The sequence below is a fragment of the Rhipicephalus microplus genome, unplaced genomic scaffold, assembly GCF_043290135.1.
Source record: "Rhipicephalus microplus isolate Deutch F79 unplaced genomic scaffold, USDA_Rmic scaffold_12, whole genome shotgun sequence".
NCBI lineage: Eukaryota > Metazoa > Arthropoda > Arachnida > Ixodida > Ixodidae > Rhipicephalus > Rhipicephalus microplus.
Genome location: NW_027464585.1, coordinates 29,573,026 through 29,599,589, shown reverse-complemented (window position 1 = coordinate 29,599,589; position 26,564 = coordinate 29,573,026). Strand labels below are relative to the sequence as shown.

Genomic DNA, 26,564 nt, shown 5'->3' with positions numbered 1-26,564 from the left:
GCATTTAGCGGCGAGATAGCAACGACAACGAAGAACGCGGATTGGCTCGAGAGGCGCAGCGCAGGCGAGTGAAGAAGACTACAATCTTAGTGGCCTTCTCTGAGAGCGTCTCTACAAGTTCCACTGTCCGTGTTTTTAAATAAACCCCCTGTAATTTATAACCCACGTCCCATATTGGGACGCGGGTTATAAATCCAATCCAAGTCCCATATTGGCGTGTCCTATGCGGCGGTTGGCCCATCCTTCTCGGATGCCGTCGTTCTGTCCACCAGCACAAGCATTTTTACAGCCGAGGCTTACGCGTTATTCGTAGCCGTTATACACATCAAAGAATTAAATACGCCAAGGGTAGTTATATACACAGACTCCCTGAGTGTCGTAAAAGCGTTGAAAAATCTAAAAAAAAACACAGAAACCCTATAATTATATCCCTCTATTCAATACTCTGCGCAACCTATGCTTCCAAGCAACATATCGTCGTGTGCTGGGTGCCAGGACACCGCGAGATCGAAGGAAATGTGTTGGCTGACTAGCTCGCCACGTCAATCAACTGAAGCACTGCCAACTCTCCAGTTGCTGTCCCTATAATGGACCTAAAACCAAACATACGGAAAAAGCTCAGGGCTTACTGGCAGAAGTTATGGGATCTACAAACTCATAACAAGTTACACTTGATCAAATCATACCTCGGTAACTGGCCACCCACGTCGAAAACGCGCCGTACAGAGGTCAGTCTCTGTCGGCTTAGAATAGGACACACACACAGCACGCACACACACCTTTTGTCCGGTGGTGGCCCGCCCAGCTGTCACAGATGTTGCCGTCCACTTACCGTACTCCACATACTCCTTGAATGCTCTGAGCTAGAGGCTTACAGGAAAAAACATTTTCCACTAGCGTACAAGGAACACATATCCCTTCATTCAGTTATGTTTATTGGTCGCGAACCTCTTTTTAAATATAATGCATTGAATGCATTCTTAAAGGAAGTAAGTACTTTCCATGTTATCTACTCAAGTGATCGGTAGCACAGCCTCTGAAAGGAGGCTGCTGCTGCTGATGCTACATCCAAAGAGAGCACCTGTCTCTCGGCCCTTGGGACCAAGGGCACTGGCGAGGTATCGGTGCTAATATAACACTCCTATTCTATGGTGTCATGATAACTTAAGACTCATTCTCACCAGGCATGCTTCACTTCACTTTCATGATTTTAATAAATATATGTCTTACGCACTTTGAGAGCGCAAAATCTTAGGCCTTTCACAGCCATTTAACATAACCATTGCTCAGATCCGATATCATTTCCTGGTGCTCTTTGGCCATCAATGGCCCTTGCGCCATTAAACAACATATACCATCATCATATCATCATTGCACAGGGTCTTCGACCAAACAAAAGAACAGTTTACTGACATTTCGGCATCTCATGCGGGAGCCTTGTTCACAATAAAAGCCATAAGAAAGGCAGAGCGTATCCAAAGGGACGTGAAAAAGCAAAACTATTTTTTGCTATTATTAGTCAAGTACGATTTCACAATCCCTTAACTCTTTCGTTACCACGCAAGAATGCTTGTTTTTCATATGTCTCTGGAAGGTCGTTATTGCTTGTTCGAAAAGTACTCCAGCACGCATTGCAGCATACCAATTTTCGCAAAAAATATATGCTGCAAAAAATAAAATACCAATCTTTGCAAAAACCATCAGCATACCAATCTTTGCAAAAAATAAAATAAATGCTCTTTGCAAAAAATATACGTTGTAGAGCAACAAAAATATTTTAGAATGAAGAAAAATTTGAGAAGTGTGGAATTTTCGATCGCCAGCTGGTTAACAGTGAAATAAAAAACACTATATATGCAAAAATATTCGAAACAAAAAAATTTATAATATACATTTTGTGGATAAATGACCCAGGAACAGTATAAAAAATAATGAATGTTGTACAAAATGTTTCTCTTCACATAGACTAACAAAATCAGAACCGTGGTGCTGCTTTGTTGCTCGTGCCATTCGGTTAAGCATTGCATAGTTTTTCGTGAGACGCAAGTGTACTCGTACACTTTCTTCAGTAAACTTTTGTTGTCTTGCGCTACGAGTCTCCAGGTGTGCTGATATAGATGGATACCTGTGATGTGAATAATCCATCTATAAATGAGATGTCCAGTGAACTTTGTTATTTCATCTAGCATCATCTCTTTTCATAAGCCACCTCACTCCACATAGGTTGGCGTTTCAGTATATGCATCCAAGCATATTTTTTTGCATTTTTACGCATATCATTTTAAAAAAAGGGCCAATATCGCCCGCACTTCTGAAACGTATCGCACTGCTTTGTAGTCAGGGCCAAGACCTGCTCCGGAGGCCTTCTTGCTGTTGGGAGAAGCCGTGCAGCCAGCGCTAGCACATTGTGCCCAAACAAAGTGTGGAGTACACACTTAACCAGGATAGCTATAATATTGCGCTCAAAGGTCAGAAGCTATACGCATTTGCGGCAGAGTAGACAACTTGAGGATGTAAACAAAACAAACCCATGAACGACTGTAGATGTCTCAGGATGACACAAAACATTGTCACCATATAACTTGAACCTGAGGTGCTGTCATCCTCGAACTCTAAGCTCGTCCTCACTCAATTCAGGTGGGGTCGTAAGACAGTTTCAAGCAGCGCATGTATTTTGCAGCGCTGGTGCACACCAATGCGCGCGTGATGACAACGTCATAGGAGTGTCTAGTGACACTAGATGCGACCCTGTGTCTGATATAACAAGGCAAGCAAAACCAAAGCAGCTGGAAACTGTCAGAGAAGGCCACCTCGACATTTTGAACGCATGGCAGACCTTCGTGAATATTTTTTGTAGAACAAATTTTTCCTGACTCCTAGGAACAGCTCTTTATTGAATATCTGGCATAAATTTCAGGCAATTATTACTGCTCAACATTGTCAAATTGTGAAGCTGTCATTTTAATTTGATATTAGGCTTGCAAAGGTTATTTTCATTGCAAAACTTCGATGTCACTGTAGCATGATCACGAGGGACACGCACTTCTGTCAAGTTTGCCAGCCTAGTGCACTTGTTTAACAATACACTCACATTCGTTCGCGCTAAGTTCTGTCAAAAATCTCTATGATGCCAAAACGGACAAATTCCAATTGATTCTGAAAGTTGAGTGGCTGGACTAACTACTAGAAAGTGCTGAGGGTGCGGGAAACAAACTTACCATAACAAAATTGATGATACAAAAGAGTTAAATGCCATTCTTACTGTGACACAACGTTTGGTAAGCGAGAAAGCCCGTAAAAAGGAAATACGGGTGGAGACGCCACCTTCAAATTCCTGTACTGAACGCCACGATGTCATATGAAGGCAGCTACTGGGTCTTACATAACTTCAGCTCAATAAAAATGAAGTGCATTGTCATTTTTAGGTGCTGTAGATTAGCATACAAAGGTCCAGAAAATTTCCCCAAGCCAGTGTCCGGAAAATACAAAAAATGCATTTTAAAATATCTCTTCACATGCGGAGATTTCAGTACGAAACTTGAAAATGAAACTTCACCCTTTATTTTCTCTTTATGATACTGAAAAATAAAACACTAGAGTTCTCAGAGTGCAGTTTGTCAATCTAAACCAAGTCACTGTTTCTCTTTAGTGTCTCTTTAAATACGCCTACGTATGGGACGTAAGCCCCAAGTGTACTTTGTTCGAAGCGTCCCATCACTCCTGTTCATCACATGGGCAGTTGTCTGTATGTGCAGGAAGGATGCTAGCTTATTTAATATTATTTTTTTTGCCAGAACATGCGTGCTTGACTAGTCAATTTGATGGCTTGTAGATTCTACATGTTCAGTAAAGGACATTCGAGGTCTCGCGTCGTTTTGTGGCATTATATTCATGTTGTTTAACTCTTCTTGAAATCGCTGGTATCACCGTTGTACTGGTTGGCACAACAAGACCGTGGAAATTTCCTCTCAGCAACTTGTCCTTCACATTTACTATATCATAGCTCCAATATTGGTACATGAATAATTTAAATGTCTGTTGCGTCACGCAGTATATCTGACTTTTGAACCACAACATTACTCATGTAGGTAAATTTGTGCATGTTTGTTTTGACTTCAGGCTTGGTTGAAGGTCTTCTGGTTAGGCTAGAACTGCCATCAGAGGCTTGCTGGGGTATGTCTTGTCTTTTGTTATTACTGTATTACTACGTTTATTATTGGCGATGCAACAGCAAACGTGCTCAGCTATGCACTTATTGCTGGTAGATCATGTTTAAAAGGCAGCATGACCCTTCCTCATCCGATTTTTCTGTAAAATGTACGAATTTCGACTGTGCTTACAATTTCACAAATCTTGCCTGAAATTTTATGAAAAAAAAAAAATTGTAAAACAACATAGCCTCTGCGATTGACTATGGTGCATTGCCGTAGCTAGTCGAGAAGGCCACAAAACCGGCGTTGTGCTATATTCCGCCACCAAGAGAGAAAAATATGTATTGGTGTTATCATTATCGCATACCTGCCAAGTCTCCTGCATTGTTTGGGAGAGTCCCGGATTTCAATCGTTTCTTCTGTTTGTACGGTTGCCATGAAAATCTCCTGGAAATCTAAATTTGTGTGCGAGATCTGGCCGCATTGACAAAAATTTATGTCAGTCCGTTCCAGGGTTTTTGGGAGCTCACTGCATTTTAATATAAAGGAATTTGAGAGGCGTTTATTTAAACGTACAGTAGAGTCTTAGTCATGCGAAACCATGGCAGATACGAATTCTTGAACTTTCCCAGCCAAATTCATGTGTCCATGGGGCTGAAATTCGAATGTTCCAAACACTTTTTCTAATCACGGCGTGTGATACGAACTTTAGTATCGAAACTGTCAAATGAAGGCCGATCAAGATTAGTGTGGTTAAAGCTTTTGAAGTACGCATGGGACCAGCGCACGCACTGTCTTGTACAGTGCGTGTGGTTGTCTTTACCACAACAGCTGTGGACGAAACCGCTGTCATTCGACACGATCATGTATGGCGACGACGTTACTGACAGAACTCCGAAAGTGTGCACGCGGCCAACGCTCGACCAGTAAAAGCAACGCTGCTTTTCGCAAACTCTGTGGACTAAACCATGGCAGTTGCAATCATAGATAGCATAAAACGACTTAGTTTTGAAGGCACGTGAATTGAAAACAACACTATTGTTTGCCGCAACCGCCACACACAAAACCATGGTCGCGGCAAAGCGATAGCGATCTAGGAGCTTCGAGGACACGTGGCTGACGCAGCGGTAGATTAAAGCAGGCAAAGACGTAAAAAAGGCTAGAAGCGTTTTGGTTTTCCTGTCCTAAGAATCTAGTAGCGAGCAAAGCAGAAGCGTTGACCCGCACTTTTGCGGCAGCCGGCTGCGCCGTCCCATACATTCACATGTGAAGACATAAGCAAGTTGTTGACTGAAATCTATTTTTTTGCCGGTTGGGATGCGGAAGGGGGGGGGGGGGGTTGATGACATGAAATTTCAAGAGAATTCGCGCTCCCCGTTTGAGACTCTCACCTTAGTGGGAAATTATACCCTCGTGTGTTCGGCCACTCTAAGCCATTATGAGACCGCAACGCTGATGTTTGCACTTGCATTTGGGACCCTCTTCCTCCCTCTTGTTTTTCGCGATGCTTTTTTTTTGTGTACCAAAAATGGGGGAAAATAGTTTAGAGCGTCAATTTGACTTATGGCGGCAAAACATGATTATGCTTGTCACTAAAGGCAAATCCATCACAGCTACAAATTTTAAAAAAATATTGGCAACTCCCCCTCCCCGCACCCCCTTCCCTGCTCCGGGGTTTTACGAATTTCTCTGTTGCCAAGTTGGCAGCTATGCATTGGGTATTTTCTGCTAAACTTCTCATTTCAGTTTCTTGAGATTGTGTTCTTAAATCTGCGATTATTTTTTAGCGTCACTTTCATATAAGAGTAGGTAGACAAAGGTTACATGCTGGCATTCGTGATTCATCTATGGAATCGAGGTAGCTGTTCAAACCTGACAGATTCCTTCTTGCCATCATATATTTTAAATGTCAGCTCTTCAAACGCTATCCCAGTTTTCATTGCAGGCATCTGAGAACTTTCATCTTGCTCCAAGCATCAAAGAAGAGAGAAATAAAACACCAACACGCATGTGCTCGTTGAGGGGAAAAAAAAGGAAGAAGATTATGCAGTACGGCTCCGTTCTTGCAACATTGTTATTAGCCGTTTTCAAGGCAAGGGGCACAGAATACGCGAGTAGTAGTTATTTTGTTCGGTTGAAAAGCATATTTTGGAGGTGTGCAAATGAGGCGGTGATGCAAATCAATAGTGAATACAGCGTTCCATGTGAATCCAATCTCATCCACATCCTGAGCAGCCTGGGCTGCAGCCATTATATTGAACTATAATATGCCCCAGTGGAGGGAACCAGCTGGGCTCCTGCGTCCTCCATTTACATGGATGCCGCGAGAAGGCACCATTTCTACGTTTCGTAGCAGTTTTGGCTGTGTTGTTGAACTATTCCAGGCTCCTTCAAATTGTCAACTATGGTTTATTTTAACTCGTAAGTTTGCTTCCTGGTTCTTTCAACCATCAAACAGCCAACTTTCTCACTGCCTGGCTCAAATGTTTTATTTTGGCCAAATGTACTTTTTCATATTTACCGCTCGGAACATTCCAGGCGCGTGCGATAAGTATGTTTACTTATTTCATGCGAGTGCCCGATTTTCAATTTTTTCAATCGATGTTGTTTGTAACTTTGTAACTGGCAGCGCTGCTTTCAGCTGGTTTGATGCGAAAAACAAGGAAAAGCATAGCCTTTGAGGCATTCATTTTAAAACCAAAAATACTAAAAATATGTCACGAGGTTGCACATCTCGAAGGCCATGCTTTTCAGGCTCACATGCCATTGAGCTCTAACAAACAAGGAAGGAAACGCCAACGTAGCAACGAGATCACCGAGTCACTTCGCATTCTCATTTTGTGTTCCTTGGCGATCAGTCTTTTAGAAAAACACTATGCCCGTGCGTTAAGACCTGCATATTGCGCATCAAACATACCAGCGCACTCGCAAGCGCCACTCAACGAACCAGATCAGTGGGATGAAATAACACCACATTTTCATCACCTGCCTGCGGGAAGGGATCACATATTGTTAGAATGAGGCTGCAAATTTATGAATATTTGCTAGGAAAAAAGCATTTTCTGGGCTTCGGCATAACGCAACGTTCGATAAAGTGGATGTCCCACTCTGGGGGAGTTCGATATACGGATGCACCGGTCCCATACTTTTCTATGGAAAATTTAAGGGAATTTCTCAGCTGCTTGATATAATCAATAATTTGATATATCCGAGTTTGATATATCTGGGATTGACTGTGTTTGAAGTCGATTCGAAATTATTCAACGAGAATCACTATTCGATTTGAACCTAATATTCACTATTCACACAAGCCTAGATTTGAGCAGTTAGATCAAATTTGAGAAATGAAGTCCTTCATGCAAAGAACTCATTACAGCTTTGAGATTTTGAAGAAGTAACCTCTGATAATAATTGTGAAGTAATGAAATCCAGCCTATTTCAGTTGTGAGACCCAAATGCAGAAGAGCACAATTATCATAATCTTCTGTGAGTGAGCATTGCTGTATCAACCATCAACAGACTTTGTTGTGTGGGTGTGGGGTTGGTGTTCACAATTGTAGCACGCATAGCACACATACTTTAACGAACACAGAATAACTACCCCTCTGTAATTATCTTGACAGTGACACAATTCTGCTCGTCTGCTTGTTGCGAAAGGAAGTTTCCTTGAGCCTATTTAATTTTATTTATGATCGACATTCATAACATGTGAACACAAAAGCAGGGTGTGTGCATTAGTTCCTGTATCGCGACTTGCTGTTAGCACAGTATGACAAAGCGCTCTATAGCTCATTGGATATGGCACGGGTAAAAAGAGTGTTCCACTATGTCGATGATTTTCTAGTGGCAACGCTTAAACGAAGCGGCTTATGTATTGGAATACTTTCAGGAAGGACTGAGTTTCTTGACGCTGACCCACAAGTTGGCGGAAGAAGGAACCATCAGGTTTCTGGACTTGCGGCTAAGCTCGGGGTCCTCATGTGTGCTAAATATATGAGCCGTGCACCCGTAAACCTTTGCTCCCCTTTTCTTCCAGTCACTCAAAACTTGTGAAAAGAGGGTTTGCAAGCACGTGCTTAAAGAAAACTTTGCAGAAGCCTTGCCATCATTTGGTGCAAGAAAGCTTCCAAGCCCAGCTTGGTCGTCTCCAGCAAGCTGGGTATCTAGATTGCATCACTAGGTCAGTGGCTAACTCTCTATTGAAATCAGTCAAAAAGGCGCAGAAGGAGCAAAAATTTCAGAATGAAAACCTCTCACAGGAGAAAAAAAAAAAGTCTTTCTGCAAAGGAGAAAAGAAAAATGTGAAGGAAACAAGTGCGTGCACAACTAACCACAGAAACAAATTTGTGAATTGCGTTGAAAAAGTGGTGTACGTGATTCCACTCACATGTGGAAAGAAATACATAGATCAGAAGGGCAGGTGCATAAACGAAAGGATGCGAGAGCGTTACAACAATGTGCACAAATCAATGCAAGGCTACCTAGGCTTGCATTGTCCAGATTGCGGATGCCAGCCAGATTTCCGTAAAACTATGGTGACCGCTAGGCACAATAATCAGATGATGGGCGAAATAATTGAGGCGTCCAAGATTATCTGCCTGGAAGATGACTGCGTCAGTATGGCTTCTTTGGCAGTGACGCAGAAAGGAATGATGCTTCTTAACCCATAATGCAAAATGTGTGATAGGTACGTGGTACCTCGGCATGTCTGGTCATTTGAATTGTACTGTATAAATATTTTTGCGATTCATTTTCGTAAACCTTTTTTGTAACCATGAAATGCGATTGCATAAAAGCATCATGTGTCTGTCCAATAAACTCACGTGAAAGTTTACGCTTCTGTCCGTCTATTCCTTCATCCCAAGTGTCCGTCTTTTAAGCAGTGCACAAGAAGGTGACAATGAATAGCTACCAACTCGCACAAGCAAGCACCCTTATAAGACATATATAACCTTCTTTAGATGCCTGCCACTAAAGGAAAAGGAATCGTGAAGGCAGTGTGCAGATATCTCGTTTTTCTGATTTTTGAGTCTTTGAACACATCTCTTGAAACATCCGGTATATGCTTTTTATATGAGAGGAGGGGCAAGGGGGAGACAGTGTGATAATGGGACTAAGGTGTAAGAACAAGCAACACGGTGCCTGTCCTGTTCAACGTGCATGATTGTTGGGCATGCCTGCACCTCCCCATGGCGCTGGCATGGCCTTAAACCTCCCGGAAAGCATTCATAACACCACCGTGATCGGCACATAATAAAAATTTAGCAGATCCTATCTACCATGACGGAGGGAATGTAAGAGTGGTGTAATTTTTTTCATGGAGTGAAATTGTAAAAAGTGACACTAAAGATATGTGTAAATCTTGCACACACAGACATATGTTGAAGAGTTAGGTAACCAGTAGTTATAACGATTGCAAACAATGCCAACACCAGAAGCAGTATGCTTGTATGTAAGCGCAAGAGTGATTACAGCTCAAGGGAATAAACGGGACAAGGAGACCAAAGATGACAACTGCTGACTTGCTTGTTCTTCAAAATGAACTTTAGTTGAAAGTCGATGCTCGTCTTTGTTGGTCTCTTTGTCCCATGTCTTTCCTTGTGCTGCAGTCGCTCTCAAAATGAAATACCAACTAGCCCACCCTTTGATATGTAGAGCTTGTGCTTGCAAGGATGGTGGTGCTACGTAGACTAAATTTAGAGGATGGCGCTTATGTATACAATAGACGTTGACCCGACATGACGCCTGTATCATTGAAGTAAATATTATCGCACACTCCGGTGCTCGTATCCTATCTCACGGCTACTATTCTAGACGAACACATCTTGTTCACGACACCCTCCTGAAGTGCTGTCATCCTCGTGACCCAGCACCTCCATTAAAACTATACAATAGGGCGTGTTTATTCAAGAATGAATGGCTACGGGTAGCTGCGCCAACACAGAGTTGCTTCCATGACAGGCAATTTTGTTCTCCTCTTCTTTCATCGACCTGTTGCCGCTTCAGCGTAACAATATGTATTGTATATAAAATTAGATAGCCAGCCCTGCAACCAGAATTGATGTTCAACCAACACTTGCATAAGGTTTTTTTTAAAGCAGTTCAGAGACCTGGCATGGCTCTGTGCCACACAGAATTCTAAGATTTGATTCTTGCTGGGAACACTGATATATATTATTTGCATTCGTTGGGTCAATGCTGGCGGTTTTCTTCAACGGTCTCGCATTTAAATTACCGATGTCTGAAAGTACTATATACCTGCCCAGGAACGAAGAGAACAATCGCCTGCGGCACATGCCCGCACACCATGGCCTATGGCAGTGGTTCTCAGCCATGGATGTGTCGGGGACCCCTTGTGGACTAGTGGTAGTGATGGGGGACCCCTTGTAGCGGAGGGCAGAGAGGGAGGTACGTAGGTAAATTAACACAACTGGAGCGTGAAACGGGGGCCTTTTATTGCTACCAAAAACGTCAAACGTGTCAGACCACTTTATTTTGGAAGATTCATCAATACAGGGCACAGTCATGCTTAAAGAAAAATGTGGGTGAGAGTTTTGCGGATCATAGAAATGGCTTCACGGACCCGTTAGAGTCCGCGGACCCCCATTTGAAAACCACTGGCCTATGGTACTATGTGGGTGTGTGCCACACCTACCTGTAGGAAAAGGTTTGACGACGTACGCGACAGAATTTTCACATTAGGCGGGTCATAACCAGCCAAACATATTCGTCACACCCTCTTACCGTCCCGTACTAGTTTTGGTCTACTACAAGTTAAGGAGGCAATCATAAGGGTGCACAGGCAGAGAGACTTAAAGTGCAGGCAATTCACTAAGAACTGCTTTACATTTATCAACTAAGAACACTGGTTCTAAAATTTTCAGGCCTTTGTCTATCACATACAAAGCGGTCAGTCACTTTTGGTGCAGTACCTTCGTCTCCTGAGGAGCATTGTATAAAGAATAGCATGGGGCTACTAGCTGTCACCGGTCCCGACACTCCCCTGGTTTGTTAATTAAACATTAGCACACAGGTCGTATATTTACGAGCACATGTAGGATCAGTGATGTCTAAAAACTTCACTGACAACCTTTCAGAGCTCTTGAGGACGTTGTGGCAATGAAAACAATAAAAATGTATGCCAGCTTTTTGTAGCATGCTGATATTCCATACTTTCTTGTGATAGGAATTTCAGAATATATATTGTTGCGCATGCCTGAGAAGAAAACGAAGATGGGTGAACATGCTGGCTGCCCAAGCTGGAGAAAGAAGAAAGACGACGACACTGCGATCATCAACCTGTTGGCCGCTCCGGCATTTCTCTTCGCGACCAAAATATACGGCCCTTTCAGCCGTGTAAGTCCTGGTCCTCCTTGAGCGTAACAGATTGGTGGAGGTGGTGGGTAAGACAAACCCAACGACGTGAGTTTCACTACCAGGACTTCGCCGCAGCCGCCGCCTTGCCGGACTCCCGCCTGCGCCGATAGTGATGGCCCAAGATCAGCCATCTGACGCTTCAAGGCCAACTTATAGGTTCTGTGCCCTACTAACGAGTCCCGCCAATCTTCGGAGGAAAATCGGGAGAAGATGTCGACACGTGGCTCGTCCAGTACAAGCGAGTCAGCAAATCCAACGGCTGGGGTGCCGCCACTCAGCTCAGCAATGCGGTCTTTTGCCTTACGGATACTGCGCTCGTGTGGTACGAAAACCACGAGGACACACTGACCACGTGGGACGTTTTTGTCGCGGAGCTGAAAACGTGTTTCGGCGACTCAAGCGTCAAAAGGAAGCGGGCTGAGACATTGTCTCAACGTGCGCAGCTTCCAGGTGAGACATGTACCACGTATATAGAGGATGTGCTCAAGCTCTGCAAGGTGGTCAATGATCAGATGTCAGAAGAAGACGAAGTAGGACATTTGCTGAAAGGCATAACTGAGGATGTCTATAATTTTCTCATCGGAAAAGAGCACCTGAACTCGATGTCCGACATCATTCGGCATTGCAGAACTTTAGAATAGCTGAAAATGCGCAGGATTGCTCCAAATTTCAGCCGGCTCACAAATGTTACAACGGTTGCCAGCATCGACACAAGCTCCTGCCCAGACCTGTCCTAGAAGATTAGACAGATTGTTCGCGAAGAACTTTTTTGCTATAGAGAACAGACACATTCAGCAGTTTATCACCATTCTGTAAACGACCAACGTTCGGTATATGTGCCACGGGAGGCTGTGACTGCACCGCCGCCTTCTACGACCCCTTGGCAATTGATGGTTAGTGCAGCAGCTGTTGAGTACAGCGCACCCCCACAGCCAAGGAGAGTACCACGCTTGCCAGTTCCTCACCATGACCGACGCCCTCAGCGTCCGCCTTCTTCGCGACGCCCGGTCTATTCCTATGATATATGGGACGAACCAACCCACTACGCCAGGGAAGACGATGTTCGATTCATCGACGAACAAACGTTTCGACCTCTCACAGTTTGCTACTACTGTGGTGTACCAGGACATATTTCCCGATTTTGCAACCGTCGACGTGTAGCCCCACTATATGGCCACCCATCACACTTTGCACGGCCTTCCGAACGACTTCGCGACGACCCGCGAGCAACATACTATGGCCCACTACAACACTCCACACGATCGTCTGTTCGACTGCACGACGACCCTAGGGCAACACACCTGCTGCATCACGAAGACTACTGTACACGCAGCTTCCGGAACCACTCCCCTACATCTGACAGGAGCTTGACGCCTCTACCGCCTCGTGTTCCCCGTTCTCCTTCACCCCTGCGTCGCAACATGTCTCCTTTGCCACAGGAAAACTAGCAAGCACGGCCGATGGAGGTGAGGTCGCCGGAGACATGCTTATGTCAGAAAGACCTCCTGTGTTGATGCTCAAGAAAAAAAGTACGTGTTTTTGTTGACAATGTGCCTGTGATGGCTTTGGTGGATACAGGGGCAACCATTTCTGTCATGAGTGCGTGTTTTAAAGATACCTTAGGACGGAAGGTTTTATTTAAGTGGAACCAAGCTTCGAAGTTTTGCGGAGTGAGTGGTGAGCCACTGCATCCTGTTGGTGTATGTCAAGCTGACGTTTTTCTCGGAGGCCAGGTTATCCCAACGTAGTTCGTGATTATTCCACAGGCGACACATGATGCTATTTTGCGTATGGACTTTTTGAGGGAGTGTGGTGCAACTGTCGATTGCCGCACAGGGACAATATTCTTGAGTGATCACGTTCCGCCAACACTCTTGGAAAACCCTGTGGATGGTGAGACGTTGTGTGTCTGTGGCGATACCATCATACCATCGTTATCAACTGTTCGTGTTCCTGTTGATTGCACCGATAGCTATTCCGCCAACTTTGATGCCAACGTAGAACCAGTGTACACCAACTGCATGAAAAATAATGTGTTGATCCCACATTGTGTGGGGTCGATCAGACGTGGATGCGTTGGTTTATGGACTGTCAATTGCTCCACAGAACCCGTGGTGTTGCCAAATGGTCTAAAGTTAGCCGTCGTCCGTGGACCAAACGAGGCCTTACTGGTGACCGAGCTTAGAGGTGCACCGGAAGAGCATCGCAGTCACAGTTTGGAAACGGCTCTTCTGTCAATGGTTAATAAGTCGCTGAGCACAAGTGAACGCTGGACATTGGTGAATGTACTTTCGAAGCACGTTTCTGCATTCGACTTTGCGCAGAAAGACAAGACGCCCTTAATCCCTGCTTCTCGGACATGTCACACGATCAACACTGGTTTGGCTAATCCGAATAGACAAAAGCCATACCATGTTTCGCCATCCGAGCGGCGGATTATTAATGAGCAGGTGAACGAAACGATTCAAAACGGAGTCATTCAGGAGTCGGCGAGTCCATGGGCAGCTTCAGTAATTCTCGTTAAAAAGAAAGACGGATCCTGGAGATCTTGCGTCGATTATTGCCGATTGAATGCTGTAACAAAAAAAGACGTGTATCCACTTCCACGTATTGATGATACCATAGACTGTCTACATTCGGCTTCTTACTTTTCCTCTGTTGACTTAAAATCAGGCTATTGGCAAATTCCCATGCATCCTGAAGATAAAGAAAAGACAGCCTTTGTAACGCCTGATGGCCTTTTTGAATTCAACGTGATGCCATTTGGACTGTGCAACGCACCGGCGACGTTCGAGCGATTTGTGGACACAGTTCTTCGTGGCTTGAAGCGGAGCATTTGTATGTGCTATCTCGACGATGTCGTCATCTTTGGCAGAACCTTCAGCGAACACAATTTACGTCTGCATACTGTACTGACTTGCATAAGAAACGCTGGCCTTGTTCTAAACTCAAATAAATGCCACCGGAGACCGACAAACCCTTATTCTCGGACACCTAGTCGATCAGGATGGCATCTGTTCAGATCCCCAGAAAGACAGCAGCCGTTGAAATGCTCACTGCGCCGCGCTTTGTTAAGGAGCTCCGCAGTTTTCTTGGGCTTTGCTCCTATTTTCGCCGCTTTATACCTAAATTTGCCGACGTCGCGTATCGCTGACATGTTTGCTTCGGAAGAATACTCCCTTCGAGTGGATCCGGAGTGCGACTAATCTTTTCGTCAACTGAAGTTCCTCCTGATGTCGCGGCCTGTTCTTCAACACTTCAACCCATCAGCTCCAACAGAACTGCACATGGATGCCAGCAGCATAGGATTGGTGCCATCCTAGTTGAACGTTATGGTAACCACGAGCACTTGATCGCATATGCAATTTGCTCCTTGAGTAGGTCCGAGCAGAATTACACTGTCACAGAACAAGAATGCCTCGCGGTAGTATTTGCGATTCAGCGGTTTCGGTCTTACCTATATGGACGCCCTTTTACAGTCGTCACCGACCATCACTCATTGTGTTGGCTCGTCAACCTTCGGGACCCTTGCGGCCATCTAGCGCGCTGGGCACTTCGGCTCCAAGAGTACAACTTCATAGTCTCGTACAAAAGTGGTCGACGACACGCCAATGCAGATTGCCTTTTGCGCATGCCACTGAGCACTACAGAGTCTGACGCCAATGACCTCGACCACGTCGTAGCTTCTGTGTCACCTAAGTTTCCCGACCTCAGCACTTTCAAAGATGAACAGCGAAAATACACCAGGCTATCATTGCTCTGCACAGCTTCTACGGCATGCCATTTCTGTGTACGCAACAGACTCCTGTATAAGAAGAACTTTTCCAGCACTGGCGCACGTTTCCTCCTGGTAGTGCTGGAAACCCTTCGGACAGCGATCTTAAGTGCTATGCACGACGATCCTACGTCCGGACATTTAGGTTCTGCGCGGACGCTTTACCGTGCTAAGGAACGCTTGTCTTGGCCAGAAATGCGACAGCCAGTCGAGGTGTATGTGGCCAGCTGCATGCAGTATCAACGCCACAAACGCCCATCTACTACTCCAGCTGGTCTTCTACAGCCCTTGCCACCTTCAAGCACACCTTTCCAACAAGTGGGCATTGACCTCGTGGGCCCTTTTTCAAAGTCTGCTAAGGGCAATTGCTGGATAATTGTATGCGTTGATTACCTCACGCGCTACTGCGAGACGGCGGCCATACCAACCGCAACTGCCAGTGACGTCTCTGTGTTCCTGCTGCATCACGTTATCCTCCGACATGGCCCATCTCACGTGATCATCAGTGATCGTGGACGACAATTTACGGCTGATATAGTAGAAGAGCTGCTTCGATTGAGTGAGTCCCGCCTTCGTCACTCGTCGCCATACCATCCGCAAACAAATGCGCTCATGGAACGCACCAACCAACAATTGTAAACATGCTCTCTATGTATGTGGCATCCGACCACAAGAACTGGGATGACGTGCTGCCATTTATAACGTATGCGTTCAACACTGCTAAGCACGAGACAACAGGCTATAGCCCCTTTTTCTTGATGTACGCACGACCGCCACGGCACACACTCGACACAGTTTTGCCATTCTCGGCGCACGAGAACCTCTCAGTCGCCGAAATCCTCTGCCTTGCAGAAGAGGCGCGTCGTATTGCTTGCTACGCACTTTGACATCACAAGGAAAATCGAAGGCACGCTACGACGTCCGCCACCGGCCTGTAACTTACCATCCAGGCGACTTAGTGTGGCTCTGGACTACGGTACGTAGACGCGGGTTATGCCAAAAGTTCTTGGCCACATATGACGGACCGTTTGTTGTTCTCAACAAAATCACTGAAGTGACGTACACAATAGCTCGCCTCACGAGAAATGGTAGAAGAGCCGCTAAAACCCAAGCAGTCCATGTCGCTCGACTGAAATTGTATACACCAAGGTGAATCAATTACCTCGCCCGGCGGGCTTCGTCTGCGAGGGGAGGAATGTTGCGCATGCCTGGGAAGAAAACGAAGATGGGTGAACATGCTGGCTGCCCCAAGCTAGAGAAAGAAGGAAGACGATGACACTGCGATCATCAACCTGTTCGCCACTCCGGCGCTTCTCTTCGCGACCAAAATAAACGGCCCCTTCAGCCGTATACGTCCTGGTCCTCCTTGAGCGTAACAATATAATATTTTGTTGACGCTGTAAGATTTTCATTGCCAAGGTTTTACTGTATATGACTGCCACATTGAGCTGAGCCTTATTTTGTCCTGTTTTCTACTTGCACTCTTGGAAACATACTCATGATGGTGTCAAGCGCACTTTGGTGCCTCTCAACAGCTGGTCAATCATGCTTGCAACCACCTTGCGAAGAAGGTCCAAGGCATAGAGCCAAGTGATTAAAGACTACATTTAATCATGACGGTGCCTCCATGTTATGTTCATGTACCTCATGGCCTTTTCCAATCTCTCCATTTGCATGGGGTCGTCTGATCCTCACCCACAATTAGAACAGCCCTGTTAAGAAGAGCGATAGGTTCAGGTGGCTTCGTAATGAGTCTAATGACACATTACTACAACTTAGCGCCTGCACCATGTACATAAAAATTGAGATTGAGATCATTGCAGTTTTAAGTGTGTAAACAAATTAAACTCGTACATTTCTTCAAGAAACTGAATGTAGATAGACATAGTACTGTTCCGAGGCCAGGATACGTGTGCATATATATATATATATATATATAATATATATGTATAAGGGAAAGAAGTGTATACCTGAGGGCTCGTTTTTCCGTGTTTTGACACAATATTAATGAGATCTAACAGACAGTAATGCCAAGGAATGTACAGGGAAAGGGAAGTTATTAAAACCAATGGAATGTAAATAAGAAGAAAGAAAAGTGGATGAAAAAACAACCAGCCGTGAGCTATATATATATATATATATATATATATATATATATATATATATATATATATATATATATATATATATATATGTGTGTGTGCACATGTTCAGTATGTATTTATGCTATGGTATATAACACAGTCTAAGTGTTAGCATGTACCAACAGGCCGGCTTAACCAACGCAGTGCAAGAAGACTGCTACACAAAACACAAAAGAGGGAATAACGAGGGCAAGTGCTGATGTCTTGGCACCTGCCCTGCGTCATTGTTTGTCTTGAGTTATTGTCTTCTTGGCCCGTCTCATCATGTAGATCAACCAACTAAATCACTTTTGCACACTGTATTCATGCTATCGAAATATGGTGATTTCTTGTGTTTTATTCATGCAGCCACACCCTGTACAGCCAGTGCCAACATTGCCCATATCACCAGGTGACTCGGACCAAGGGAAAACTGTGGGTGAACTTGCTCTGCCCGACTGGCTTTTGCGGATGGGTCTTCAGCAGCCGAGCTTTCAGGACCAGTTACAGGCGCAAGCCAAGGGTCATGCACCCGAGTGGGTTGCATGGTGCACGCGCGTTGAAGCACCGTCTGCCGCAACCAGCGTAGTCTGCATCGTGGCCAACTGTGCCGGTTTGAATCTGCTCGAGCTTGAGAAAGTGCAAGGCAGCAGTGGTGCGGTGGTGCCACACTTTGGACTGTGTACAACGATTGCACCTTCACAGGTAGAGTGTCTTCTCAGGGGACCGCATCGAAGCTACATTGAGCTACGAACAGAGTTGCAGTCCAGAGTAGCCTGTACCATCTTGATGCCCGCTTCGGCCGAGGACGCCGATTACCTGACACGCCAGTTTGCCGCCACTTTTGGCCTGGAGTGCCGGGACAAGTTCTCGCCACAGCATGTGGAACATGTTGCTGCGGGAACGTTGACTGTTGGCGATGTTCGGTTCTGCGGACGCATACTCTCAAACGGCATTGATGCGGGAACGTTGCACTATGCTCTTGTGGTGCGCAAAGATATAGTGCTAGTGGTCGAGGATGTATTCAACACAGTTCAGCCGTTTCGAGTGCAGAGGACGTGGAACGTTGCATCGCCCGTGGTGGACGTTGAGCTCCCCGAGTATTGGCCAGCATCAGTGACATCCGTAGACGAGTTCAGAAAGTGTGGTTTTGGTGTGAGAATTAGCTTCAAAGGGGGAGAGCAGCTTGATGCACGGTTCCAAGTGAGAGACACACGCAGCCAATTCCTCGAGGCTTTTCTGGCTGCTAGGAACTCTTGACAGCAATTGGCAGAAGTCACCCTCGAATTCGCTCCTTACAGCATCCCTGTAACACACAGTGCGGGTGGCTGCAACTAAGGGGCCTTGTGCCTGCTCATGAATGTGACAACTTTTTAATAGGCTACTCTAGCTTTGACAATCCATCCAGCACTGTGTTTGTGCTTCCATGGTGGCCTTCTGTGATTGAGTCCTGTGAACCTTAAGTCAACCCAGTTTTTATTTATTTTTTTCATGTGTGTTCTCGTATTTTGCATTTTAAAAAATCTTCATCATCCTACAGCAGCACATGTATGAACTGTCATTTTCTGCTCGTGCACGCTGATATGCCTTTGTGTCATAAGAAGCCAGAGGAACGGTTTGCAATTTCTTGGGGAGTGCGCACTGAGCAGTTCAAGTTCTCTTTACCTGCTGTTGGCCCAGAAACTATGCTGGAATGCAACACAATGTTGTACCCTGTGGAACCTTAATGCTGGAAGAGCTGACTTATACTAGTCATATAGTTGTAGTCTTGAAACTTCAAGTATAGATCTTTAATGCTGTTAATTTTGCAGTTGCATGGCTAGAATGCAACAGCAAATGGGTGCATCACTGGGCTAGGTGGTATTGCATCTTGTAGTTTGAAAGGGACAGATGGCAACAAGAGAAAACACAAGTTATGTTCAGCGCTTATGTTGCGTTATTTTTTGTTCTTGTATTGCCAGGTTGAGCGGTACATACTGTGCAGAATCTTGTCTGTTCTGTTTTGGATACATGCTCACAGCTGGGAGCCAGTTTCTAAACTAATTTTGTTGAAAAGCTTCAGTGAAACCATAAGTCGTAACATTCTACAACATGCTTAGTTTGCATGTTGCGAGTCTGAAGTATGTGTAAAAGTTGTATGAAGTACAATGGAGTGTGTGTTTCAAGTACCTTTCTTTCTGAAGTTCTGGCTGCCTGTTGCTCCTGTTTTTGCACTGTAATCATCGCGCTTTCAGTGAAGAAAAATGGCCCAACCTGAGAAAGAACTGCTAACGCAGGCTCCGCATTGCGTCTAACATGCTTGCCATGTGTTGTGTAGTGTCCTCTTACAGCGGGAGCACGTGTGACCAAGTTGCCAACCGACCAAATTGAACTACAGTGCGTTTCGTACGATGGACAATGTATGAAGTTTCGCAGCAGCTCCAAAGGATGCCCCCGTAATCTTGCCCAAGTCTCCGTGCTATACAGATGCATTTTCAAGTATGTGTGAAACGTGTCTGCATGCCGTCGTCTTGCTCAACGTAAATGGCTTGTTTAGCGACTCTGTTGTTGTTAAACACGTTTGCCTCGTCTAGAACGACAGGACTGATGAAAAGGGTGAAGTGTGAGTGCAAAAGCCTGCCACTGCAGCTTGCGTCACTTGCAGTGTGAAAATTCAATAAAGTTACAGTTATTCAGAGTCAAAGCTTTTTAATGAAATCGCTCCTAGTCACCTAATACGGGAAGGGGGGGCATGAAGCCTATTACAAGGGAGGGGTGCTGCAATGAACCTTCCCTTCAAAGGTGAACCCTGTACTCACTTATGGGTCCGACTAAGTGAGTGTATGGAAGAGACTTGCAAGATAGAGCTCCCCCCTCCCACGGTGTGAACGCCTATGGTCAACGTCTACTTCTGCCACTTCGGAAATAAGCGATACTGCGGTGTTGCATGCATTCTCTGTAAACCGCATTTAAGCCCAATTGTGAAAAAATTGCAGGACACATGATTCAATGCCTTCGCAATTAGCTTGCATAATACTGTCAATCATACAGAAGAGTTATCTGGGCCATTTGGTTTATTTCACTTGATGGAATGCCAGCATAACCATGAAACATGAGACTGGGGCAGATGCACAGAACTCGGGAACTAGCTGTGTTTTTGTTGGGGAAGGCATTCTACCAGGTAACCTTGTAATGCATGTGCAATACACCAGTATTGCCTGTCTTGCCAGCAGGTGAATGAAAGCATAACTAATAATCTTTTTTGCCATTATTGTAAATACTAAATAGCACTCTGTCCTATCATTTTGTGTTCCATCCTGTCCACGTCAATTTTTGCACTTTTAACATTTAAGATATGATGAATTCTTAACCATCAGATAGCACCTAAAGTCGTTAGAGCAGAGGGGTAACATCAGTGAATGAAATACAAATTTGTTTGCGCGCATAATACAACTTCATTCACTCATGAATACATCTTCGTTCATGTTCTGGCATTGCGTTACATTTAATAAAATACATTTGTGTTCGAACTATGCGTTTGATTTTCAGCAAACTAGCAGTTCTGTGTACAAATACAACCAGCAAGCTCCATTAGAAACGACACGAATGACTATGCCCCTGATGTCGCTGCTGCTTTCATGAACGCAGTAGGTGCCTACGGCGTCTCTCACTACGGCGTCTCTAACCTAACCTAACCTAACCTAACCTAACCTGTCATGTCTCACATAATCTCACATAAACATGTCTCACATAATCATATTGTCACGGGGTCGAGACGTGGCCGAAGACAGGAGACTTTGTGTTGGAATTTAACTGTTTATTTGGGCGAACCTGTACCCAGTAAACGGAAAGTCCAATTACAGTAGCAGTCTTGGACTGATAGCGGCGAACGGAGCAAAGTCCAATTACAGTAGCAGTCTTGGACTGATAGCGGCGAACGGAGCGTTGGCCGTCGATCAACTACTGACAAGCGGCAAAGCGCGTCGGCATTTATACTGTTGCCGTCGAATGTTCTAGCTTTATCGCTGGTGGTGGCGTAGGTTCCAGAACAATCTGTACCGTTCGCACAGTGGGTGTGATCTTATCAAAATGATCTACTACAGTCCGGAACCTTCTCGAAAACTGCAGGCGCGGTTTGTGCTGAGAATCGTGTGGTATTTTGGGACGATAACAAAAACTTGGGAAATGGAACGTGGCATTGCCCCCCTCTAAAGAAAGGCATCGTCCCGATGCTTTAACTAAAGATGAAGGTACAACAATAATGCAAGAAAGTACAATGAATAAATTACGATACAACAATAATACAAAAAAAACACTGTTTCAGTTTGTTAACGTGCATGAAACGGTTTGAGGTGCGCGACATGGACGACTTCAGGTCGCGATCGGCGTCGTTGAGAGTTCGTGATGCCGTCGGGGACAACCTCGTAATTATGTGGGCCGAGACGTCGAACCACTTTGTACGGTCCGAAGTACCGTCGCAGAAGCTTTTCACTTAGTCCACGTCGGCGTATCGGCGTCCACACCCAAACACGTTCACCGGGCTGGTATTCCACGAAGCGTTGTCGAAGCCGCCTCGGCCGCCACGATCGCCACCACGGTCTCTACAGCCACCACGTCCACCACCATCTCCGTCGCCGAAACTGCTCCGTCCTTCGCGGCCACCACCAAGGATGGCTGCGGAGGACGGGAATCAGGACGTCAATTCCCCCCTCCCCCCTAAGAAAAAATGCAGTAGAGTGGAGAGCGTGTGGGAAAAAAGTCTGCTGTGCTCAGCAGCATGAAGAACTGAGCCGTTTTTACCTCGCAAGCGCGCACCTGTTGTTTTGCTCAGCACGCTTGCCCGGTGCGGGGAGCATCGCCGGCAACGGTGGCGACGACAGAGTGCAGTCCTAAAGAGCTTTGCCCCCCCCCCCCCCCCCCCCAAAAAAATCACCGCCATATCCACAAAGTGAATGATGTTTGAGGAGCTTGCTCAGAGATGATCGGTTAATTCCCCCAACCCCCTATACACGTCTTCTACCATCATATATAGACATGACATAATTTTTTATACATTACATACACAATGGTGTGTATGTAATGTATATATTCATTTACATTTGTATGCATTTTGATGTACATTTGATACATATTCCATGTACTTAAAAGATATGTTCTTTTGGGAAATGCATTTTGATAAACTATATACTTTTCATATACTCGAGATATATGTTCTTTTACAAAGTTTAAGAATCATTTCCTTTCAAAGGCGATTGCTTTATGATGCATATGCACTATATACATTATATATACACCAAAGGCCTAGGGTGGTTTTGGTCACCCTTAACTCTTGCCCCATAAAACCCCACTATTCATCATCATAAAGTACAAAGGGTGTTCTTGAATGAGCTGTGGACTCATTTCCTTTTAAAGGATAATACTTTATGATCACTAAAGTATGTTGTCAAGGAATCGGTGATGATGGGATGCAAAAGAAAGTTCCAAAAAACAACATATAGGTGCCCCTGGTGGTAGTGGGACGTTTGTAGTCGCATGATACGCATTGGAGAGTATAACTTGACATGTGTTGCACTAGCCAATCGCTTTGCGTGGTGTCAACGTTCAGGTCTCTGATGAGTACGAAGGGACTGTGTTTGAACTCAATCCTGTGTCGATGCATTGCCTTCTCAATATACTTGGTGACATCTTCATCCGACAAGTTCGTTGCTAAGCACATGCCCCATCTGCTATCTCAGATGAGAGCTTCAGAGCGGTGTGCTCCCTGTTATGGCTCTGGCTGGTTATCAGCAACGGGACATGTTCTGTCACATCAGATAGCTTGATGTAGATCCCGACACTGCCCGAAGGACACTCCGCTTCTTTGGTGCAGGTTACTGGAAAGAACCCATCGATGTGCATGTTTCCAGCGTTCCAAGTCTCGGTGAAGCAGATCCAGACACCATCCGCTCCATTATTTGGGGCAGACGACTGGAAAGAACCCATTGATGTGGATGTATCCACTGTTCCACGTATCGGTGAAGCATATGCCGACACCGTCAGCTCTGCTAATTTGAGGCAGATGACTGGAACGAAACCATTAATGTGAATGTTTCTAGTGTTTCGTGTCTCCGTGAAGCAGATCCCGACACCGCCCGCAGTATGCTTCGCTTCCTTGGTCCAGATGACTGGAATGAACCCATTGATGTGCATGTTTCCAGTGATCCACGTCCCGGTAAAGCACATCCCGACACTGTCCGCTCCAGCTTATTTGGGGCAGATGACTAGAACAAAACCATTAATGTGCATGTTTCCAGTGTTCCACATCTCGGTGAAGCCGATCCCAACACCACCTGCAGGATGCTTCGCTTCCTTGGCCCAGACGACTGGAAGGAACCCACTGATGTGCATGTTCCCAGTGTTTCACGTCTCAATGAAGCAGATCCTGACATCGTCCGCTCCACTTTCTTGTTGAAGACAATTGGAACGAAACCATTGATGTGCATGTTTCCAACGTTTCACGTCATGGTGAAGCAGATTCTGACACCGTCCGCTCCAGTTATTTGGGGCAGACGACTGGAACGAAATCATAATGTGCATGTTTGCAGCGTTCGACGTCTCGGTGAAACAGATGCTGACACCGTTCGCTCCGATTATTTGGTGCAGAGGACTGGAACGAACCTTTTGATGTGCATGTTTCTAGCATTTTACGTATTGGTGAAGCAGATCCTGAGACCGTCCATTCCACTTATGGGCAGACAACTGGAACGAAACCATTAATATGCATGTTTCCAGCGTTTCGTGTCTCCGTGAAGCAGATCCTGAGACCGCCCGCAGGATGCTCCACTTTATTGATGCATATGACAGGAAGGAAACCATTGATGTGCATGTTTCCAGCGTTCCACGTCACGGTGAAGCAGATCCAAACACCGTCCGCTCCATTATTTGGGGCAGATGACTGGAACAACAATATTCATGTGCATGTTCTAGTCTTCCGAATCTCAGTGAAGCAGTTCTTGACACTGTCCGCTTTACTTATTTGGGGCAGACGACTGGAACAAATTTATTAATGTGCATGTTTCCAGCATTTCACGTCCCGGTGAAGCAGATCCCGACACCATCTGCTCCCCCTATTCGTGGGCAGACTGCAACAAAACCTATAATGTGCATGTTTCCAGCGTTCTGTGTCTCCGTGAAGCACACCCCAACACCGCCTACAGTTTGCTCCGCTTTCGTGGTGAAGACGATTAGAGCGAACCCATTGATGTGCATGTTGATGTGCATTGATGTGCAGTGTCTCGCGTCTCGGTGAAGCAGATCCCGACATCATCCGCTCCCCCTATTTGAGGGCAGTCTACTGGAACAAAATCATTTATGTGCATGTTTCCAGTGTTTTACGTCTCGGCGAAGCAGATTCTGAGACCGTCCGCTCCGCTTATTTGGGGCAGACGACTGGATTGAAATCATTAATGTGCAGATTTCAAGCGTTCCACGTCTCGGTGAAACAGATCCTGACACCGTCTGCTCCGCTTATTTGGTGCAGACGACTTGAATGAACCTATTGATGTGCATGTTTCCAGCATCCTACGTATCGGTGAAGCAGATTCCGACACCGTCCGTTCTGCTTATTATGGGCAGACGACTGGAACAAAAGCATTAATGTGCATGTTTCCAGCGTTTCGTGTCTCCGTGAAGTTGATTCCGACAACGCCCGCAGGACGCTCTGCTACGCCTTGGGCGGGGGTGCGCTATCTGATAGCATTGTTGGAATCACTGGAGAAGACACCTTGAGCAGCTAGTCGGCGAGCAAGCTCCTCAATCTAGCAGTTCCGTGGACAAATACAAACCGATAAACAGAATAAGCTCCTTAAAAATCGGGTGCAAACGACTATGCACCTGACCTTGCTGCTGGTTTTCATGAAGGTAGTAGGGTGGGGATAGCGATTTCTGCGTTCTTTGGTGAAAACGACTGAATATCACTTGGCATGTTATTACACCCCATTTTTCAGAGACCGGGAATCGCCACACAAAAAGACTGCGCTGCCATCAGTGACAACAACCTCATGAAATATTCTTGCATTTATTACATGTATAGACTTGCGTATATCACGGCAAGCTTTAAGATTGTTATACGGACAAAGATAGATGTTCTGCATTCAAGTATTTTAACGTAATCATAAGTACAGCTTTCACGAACATTGGCGTTTAGCTTGCTTCTCTTCCACCACGTGCCACGTGACCTTTACCTTTTGAATCTCGCGTGTATTGAAGAGTTGCGCCGCGGTAAGAAAAAAAAAAGAAAAGGTTCAAGTCTTGGCTTGGTCTGCTGCTTTTCGTCCTCGATGGCGGCAGAAATTACACCGGCGAGAAAGAGGCTAGTCGTTCCCCTGTTCTATGGCAACGAATCATTCGATGCATCAGAAAAAAAATGTTGTCTGACTGCACCGGACATTTTGAAAAGGCAGCCAAATATAATCTTTTTTTTTCTTCTTGTGAATGCTGGCGGTTTGTTCGGCTCGCGACGTGCAGAAGAAACCATGATTCCTGGCGCAGCGACGGCGTCAAGCAAACTCAAAAACCGCTGTGCCCCTCTAAAGCAATGTAAACATAGGTAGGCCTTATAAAGCATTATTCTTGTAAAACCTAATTAGCTCTACATAACTAAGCTAATGAAACTATACTGTAATGAACCCTAATAAGGCCGAGCTGAGATTTTTGTATGCCAATAGTCATGCTGAGCAAAATAAGGTAAGATGTGTTGAGCTTAGTATAACACTAATTGAGAGTCAGTCTAACGCTAACTTGATTAACTATCTCAATGCTTAGGTTAACCTAAGATACGACATAATCAACACCAAGACTCTATGACGATTACGCCAATTGCTTATTTGCAAAAAAAATGGTACTTGGTGCTGCGATTACGAATCGATTATCAATAGAACCTGATCGATGCCTAGCCAATCATCGTGAATCGCATTGTGATCGGGTGAAAGTTTTGTGCATGAGCGTGTGAGTGAACAACTGCCTAGTCAAGCCTGCAGACAAGCCACTGCCGACTACCTTTGCTACGCCCCACCCTTGGACGACTCGGTGAAAGCTGGGCAAATTTTTCACCATGTCGAAAGGCGCGGTCGATGGCAGATCTTGAAGTGGTTGGCATACATTTAATGACTGAACAGTTCA

The 26,564-nt window shown here is 45.3% G+C and overlaps 1 protein-coding gene across 3 annotated transcripts in view; it reads left to right on the top strand.

Moving 5' to 3' along the window:
• LOC119166710 (nischarin) overlaps window positions 1-20,103 on the top strand; it is a 289,672-nt gene extending 269,569 nt beyond the window's left edge. For all 3 annotated transcript variants that reach the window (XM_075882435.1, XM_075882433.1, XM_075882434.1), the window contains one exon: window positions 17,796-20,103. In XM_075882435.1, the coding sequence (XP_075738550.1) occupies window positions 17,796-18,686 (891 nt within the window). In that variant the 3' untranslated portion in view covers window positions 18,687-20,103. The remainder of the gene's footprint in view (window positions 1-17,795) is intronic.
• Window positions 20,104-26,564: the final 6,461 nt, after the last annotated feature.